Source organism: Otolemur garnettii, unplaced genomic scaffold (assembly GCF_000181295.1).
Source record: "Otolemur garnettii isolate 467f Iridium unplaced genomic scaffold, OtoGar3 scaffold00086, whole genome shotgun sequence".
NCBI lineage: Eukaryota > Metazoa > Chordata > Mammalia > Primates > Galagidae > Otolemur > Otolemur garnettii.
In genome coordinates, this window is record NW_003852481.1 from 158,203 (window position 1) to 164,594 (window position 6,392).

The 6,392-nt window shown below is 46.8% G+C and overlaps 1 protein-coding gene across 1 annotated transcript in view; it reads left to right on the plus strand.

The window, feature by feature from the left end:
- Window positions 1-3,211: 3,211 nt before the first annotated feature.
- ACAT1 (acetyl-CoA acetyltransferase 1) overlaps window positions 3,212-6,392 on the plus strand; it is a 24,676-nt gene continuing 21,495 nt past the window's right edge. The window contains exon 1 of the mRNA XM_023516059.1: window positions 3,212-3,348. Coding sequence (XP_023371827.1) covers window positions 3,277-3,348 — 72 coding nt within the window. The 5' untranslated portion in view covers window positions 3,212-3,276. The remainder of the gene's footprint in view (window positions 3,349-6,392) is intronic.

Consider the following 6,392-nt stretch of genomic DNA (forward strand, 5'->3'; position numbering starts at 1 on the left):
GGTTTGTTTCAAAATGATGAAATATTTCTAAACATTTGTTCTCTATTGTGATTTTTGCTGATGCCCAAGATTTAACCTTTTCCTTATCAATATATATTTTTTAATAATGATACCTTGTAAGTCATTAAGTGTCACTTTCAAGGCCGGTGCTAGACTTTTTGCCACCACTATAAAATATAAATAATATGAGTACTGTCTGCTAAATTCATGAAATGAATAAATAAATTACCTACCTAAATTATCTGAATAGCTGATTTGTTGACATCACTTGTTTAACTAGCACTAGCACACAGTATGATGTGTATCATCTGAGAGACGGTTACAAAATGTTTTCGTGGTTGCAATGCCAAAAAATGCCATTGTTCATTAAGTCCAAACAGTGGTGGTCAAATTCTAACAACTGATAAACAATGCGAACTCTGATAAGCAGTTCTCGATAATCCGTTCTCAGCAATTATTTGTTATTATTAAAGCTTAACATTATAAAATTAACAAAAATAATATAAAACTCATATCCTGGTGAAATAGCCACATGGCAGTGTTGGGACCAGAATTGCCGCTGGGAGGCCACCACATACGTAAAGACAAAAAGTGCTTTATTTTGCAAGCATATGCCTGGGCCACTCTTCCCTTCAGCGTGGCTGGAGGAAGGGCGCCCCCTAGTGAAGCCAGCTGAGGTTTTTAAAGTGCATAGAGGAATTTCATCAGGTGTTTTGTCAGGCTGGGCTGCTATTGGCTGAGCTTTTATGGTTAGGGACCCTCTGGGGTGGGGGGCCCTGCTTGTTTGTTCCAGACAGTTTGGCTCCTTCTGAGCTAATTGTCCTTGCCTAGAAGTGAGGGAGGGAACCAGTCTCCTGATACTGATTCCACCGGGGCAACCTTGCCCAGGAGGGGAATAGGGAGTTTACATTAGCCTTTTCATTTCCAAATGAAGTTACATTAACCTCTTCATTCCCAAATGGAGTTACATTAACCTTTGCAGCAGCTGAAAACATTCTCCTGCTATTCCCTAGCTTGTCATGCATTATTTCCAAAAATTGGGACTTTTTAAAAATGCCACAGGATGTGGGACAAATTGTTAAAAATTGGGACTGTCCCCGCCAAAAGCAGGACGTCTGGTCAGCTTAGTTTATATACCACTCTTCCTACCTGCAGGAAGGGGCTTTGGGAGAGATGGAATGTCAAAACTGCTTGGCACCAGGGGCTTGAGGGTAGAAATTAGTTTTAAAACTGCCCTTGTGAAGGAATGTGGTCTCACTTCTCTGCCCAGGGAGTGCTGGTGTTGGGTCTGAGAAATCCTCCCAACTTAGCCCAAACGGACAGACTCGAGACACACTCTGATGTAAAGGGTATAAGGTGAGATTTTATTACAGACCAGTCTGGACCCGCCCAGCATGCAAGCCTGGGATGAGCCCCGAACTCGGGGTGAAGGCAGTTTTTATGGGGTACAGAAAGCAAGAGGGGTAGGGTCGGATACAAGTACACTTTTCATTGGTGGTTGGTGATTTCATTAGTAAAGGAGGAAGTAAAGGAGGATTTGCATTGGTAGCTGATGATTTCACTAGTAAAGGTAAATTTGGATTGGTACAGGTGAGGGGTGGAGGGTCCCTTAACTGGGGGCTAGAGTTGGTGCAACCTGGTTATTTGTATTTCAAGGTAATAGAAACTTATTGTTTATTATAGCAACTATTTGCCTAAGGTGACTCAGTTTACAGCGCAGTGGCTGTGCAACCTGGGGTGGGGGAAGGCATCAGGGAGTGGCCCTGCAGGTTTCACTGGCAGAGGTTGGGGCAGAACCGCTATGCGGTAAACAGCTACGAATGGGGCTTGTGCTGTAAACAACAAAATGGAGCTAGTTTGGCTCTCACACTGGTCTCCTGCTGGGGGTGCATTCTCTGCCCCAGAAGTGCTGGCTGAGGCGGAAGGCTGCTTGAGAATGTGGTTGAGCTCGCTTAGGCCTAGAAAGCGGGTGTCCCTGTCCATCCTTGAAGGAGGGTAACTTGTATCAATTCTATTTCTATGTCTCAGAAGAAAAGTTAACGTAGCCACTTTCATAGGGTGACCATACGTTCGCTTTCGGCGGGACAGTCCCGCTTTTCAACAATTTGTCCCCTGTCCCACGGTGTTTTAAAGAAGTCCCGATTTTTGGAAAGAATGCACAAACGGGCAGGAGAACAGGAAGGGAATATATGGTTTTCGGCTGCCATGTGGCTATTTCACCAGAATATAAGTTTTATATTATTTTTGTTAATTTTATAATGTTAAACTGTAATAATAACAAATAATTTTTGAGAAGTGATTATGGAGAAGTGCTTATCAAAGTTTGCATTGTTGTCAGGCCCCGCCCCGCCCGCCGCCAATGGTGTCCCGCTTTACCAATGTTAAAATCTGGTCACCTTATGGTATGGGGCAAATTGAAGTGCTTGATCTGTATGTTGTCGATCCTTTTATCTTTTATATTATAGTCAATAAGAAGGAAAATAATGTTACAAAGTCACAAAGATTTGCGGTCCCCAGCTGAGGTCCAAAGTTAAGGGTTCCCCAAATGTGAGAATAATCACAGCTAATGTAAGATTTGTATTGTTCTCTGGACAAAGGTGTAGGCAAATAAAGCACTATGATGGTATCAGCTGAGACCTCAGCTTTCTCACTGTCTGTGCAAATACAGACAAGAAAGTTAACTTCTTTACATCTCAGCTCGTTGGTTGAAAGATGGATAACAGTAGCATCTAATTCTCAGGTTCTTGTGGAGATTAATGTAATCCTTTTTAATTGTCAGTAAAGTTTAGCTATTATTATGTTTTCTATTCCTCTTCTTCCTTCTACTGAAGAAACAATGGCAAACTTATCACAAATATCACAAATGAATAGCTAATCCGATTGCTTCAAAATATTTTTGTGACTTTCGCTTGTTCTGGGTGGATGTGGCAGAAACGTGCTCCGTGAACTGGAAAGGCTCGAGTTACACATAAACCCCTGGCCTCAGGTGGGAAGTGGGGGAAAGGAGAACCAGCAGCGGCTCGGGCGCCTGTTGGCTTCGGTGCCGGCGCCTTCACTCGCGTCCTTCACTCGCGACCTCATCCCGAGCAAGACACGGCGACCGCGCCGGCTCCGCCCAGCCCTCGGCGCCGGCCAATCGCTCGCGACCGCGGCGGCCCGAGGCTGCCATTGGGGGAGGCGGGAAGGGGCGGGGCCTGCCCCGGGCTGCCGGGTGGGTGTTGGAGTCGCGGCGCCGGTCTCCGGCCTTGAAGCCTCGGCTGAGCTCTGAGACCCAGCATGGCTGTGCTGGCGCTACTTCTGCGCGGCGGCCCCCGCAGCCGCAGGCCCCTGCTTTGGAGGCTGGTGCAGGTGAGCGGGGCTCGTCCTCCTGGTGGGCCTCGGCCCACTGCGCCCGCACCCGGGCTCCGGTGAGCCGGTCCCTGCTGGAGGCGCTCGCGGCCTGGGCGAGCGGCGTGGGCCTGGAGTCACCGACTGGGGTGTCGCCCCCAAAGCTCCCTGAGTGCCCCGACCACGCACAGGGACTCGCCTATTTATACAGGGCGGGTTTCTCCTCGCAGGGCCTCGGTGTAATCATCACAGTTGCTGATGCGGCTGTGTTGGGTCCGAGCGGTTGGCTGGAGAGGGATTTTGCAGGCCGATGCGGGCTGTTTCCAAGATTGTAGTTAAAACTTATTTTGTGCATATTGTCAAGACGCAGCGGTTCTCAGCCTGTGGGTCGCGACCTTCAGGAACTGTATTAAAGGGCCACGGCATTAGGAAGGTTGAGAACCACTGGTTAAGAGTGAGGTTTTCTTTTCTTTTTTTATTTCCCATACGGTGGGTAATCATTGGGCATACAAGTGAGGACGCTATGTGATAAAAAATAAGTGGTCCTACTTTGCAGCAGCCTAAAACTTACCAGGGAAAGTAAACGGCTGCTCAGATTAACACAAGAAATAAATTTATGCCTGACATATGAGCAAAACTTACACAGGGAGGGCGTCCAGAGGGATATCTCTACTCTGGTTGTTGTGATTGGGGGGCGCGGGAGTGGCAGAACCCTGAAAGAACGAACTTAGGTCCATTTGTTAAAACTAGCGAATCTGCACTCCAGATTGAAAGTCTGGCAAAGCCACGAGAATAGGTGGAGAACTTCAGGGCGTAGTTGGTGAAACTTGGTTTTTCTGGGTTAGATGGGGTTATGAGCTTTGAAATCGTTATGTTTCAAGACTTTGGATTTGACCCAGGTCAGTGGGGACTGCTGGTATGTTTGTTTTTGTTGTAATCAGAGGCCATGAAGAATTCCAGCTGGGGGAAAGCTAATGTGTGAGTGTAGAGTAATACCTATAACTAGAATTAGGGTGTTGGCAACAGGAGCAGAAAGGGAGCGGCATTATGCAAGACAGTAGAGAAGAATAAACATAGAACTGGGCAGTGAGGGAGTGAGGACCGCAGCCAAGGGAAAGGAGGAGTCTGTAATCAAACCTGGGTGACTGAGATAGTAGGGAAGTCGGGGATAGCTTTGCAGAAAAGATGAATTCTTAGGCTGTTTGTTAGGTTCATAGAATGACTCCAGAAACCACATATAGTTAGATTAACTTGTATTTCAACCAGTGTTGACCAGGCAAAATAAAAGGGAAACTAGATGCTCTAGGTATGTTTGAAAAAAAAAAAAAGTACAGAAGTGCAGAACATTCTTAATTTTGGGGGGCAGGGTCTCACTCTGGAGCCCTGCATAGAGTGCCATGGCATCATCATAGCTCACAGTAACCTCACACTATTGGAGTCAGGTGATCCTCTTGCCTCCTGAGTAGCTGGGACTCCAGGCACTGGCCACAATGCCCGGCTAGTTTTTTCCTATTTTCACAGGAGACAACAGTCTCGTTCTTGCTCGGGCTGGTCTTGCCTTCCTGAGCTCAAGCGATGCACCCATGTGGGCCTCCTGGAGTGCTAGGATTACAGATGTGAATCACGGTGCCCAGCCTTAATTTGTGGTTTACTTAAGCTCTTAAAATCAAACCCAGGATGGCACCTGTGGGTCAGTGGTTAGGGCGCCGACCCCATATACCAATGGTGGCGGGTTCAAACCCAGCCCAGCCAAACTGCAACAAAAAAATAGCTGGGTGTTGTGGTGGGCATCTGTAGTCCCAGCTTATTGGCCATCAGTGACAGTGAATCCATAGGAATTAATGAGCAGGTGTGTACTGGGAAAAGAGAAGAGGGCATAGTGTCGGGCCTTTGGGGGACGCAGTATTCCAGGCACAGGTAAAATAAGCAGGGACCTGTTAAGGTGAGGGCAGGGAGAGGGCAGTGATTTAGAAGGAAATAAGGGGAATGCATTGTCACTTGAACACCGGGGGAGTTAGATTCTCAAGGAGAATCTGCTGGTTTCCTAGGGCTGCAGAGTATCACTAATTGGGCAGCTTAAAGCAATGGAAATGTCTTGTCTCCCAGTTCTGGAAGCTGTAAGAATTCACAATGTCAGTAGGGCCGTGCTCACTACGTGAGTGACCCTCCCGTGCCTCTTCCTAGCTTCTGGTGGTGTGGGCAATCTTTGGAGTTCCTCCATTTGGGGCTTCATTGCCCTCAACCTCCATTTACCCATGGCATTGACCTGGTGTCTTCATTTTCTTTCTTTGTGGGTCTGTTTTCCTGTCCAAATCCCGCCCCCCCCTTTTTTTTTTTGCAGTTCTTGGCCAGGGCTGGGTTTGAACCCATCACCTCCGGCATATGGGGTCGGCGCCCCACTCCTTTGAACCACAGGTCCTGCCCTCAAATTTTCCCTTTTTATAAAGATAACCAGTCATTCTAGATTTGGGTCCACATGATGACTGTATTTTAACTTGATTACCTTAGTAAAGACCATATTTCCAAATAAGGTTACATTCTGAGGTAATAAAGATTAGCGTTTCTTTCTTAGGGGAGACACAGTTCAATCCCAAATAGAAAGTTGTCCGAGTTTGAGACAGGATCTCCCTCTGTTACCGGGTTGAGTGCAGTGGTGTCATCAGAGCTCACTGTGACTTCAAACGCCTAGACTGAAGTGATCAGGTGGGCACCACTACATCGAGCTAATTTTTAATTTTTTTGTAGTCTCTCAGTGTTGCTCAGGCTGATCTCAAACTCCTGGGCTTAAGTATCCTCCTGCCTTGGCCTCCCAAAGCAGTGGGATTACAGGGTTGAGTGTGGCTAGAAGTTGTTATCAATGCCAACCCTTTGTCAACAATGTCAAAATTTAACATACTGGAGTGTTTGTATAACACTTTAGCAAGGACTTGTATAAATAAAACAAATAAAATGAGCATGTACATAAAATGAAAAGTGTGGATTGAAATTAGCACAACTGGGCTCGGCGCCTGTGGCTCAAGTGGCTAAGGTGCCAGCCACATACACCTAAGGTGGTGGGTTTGAAT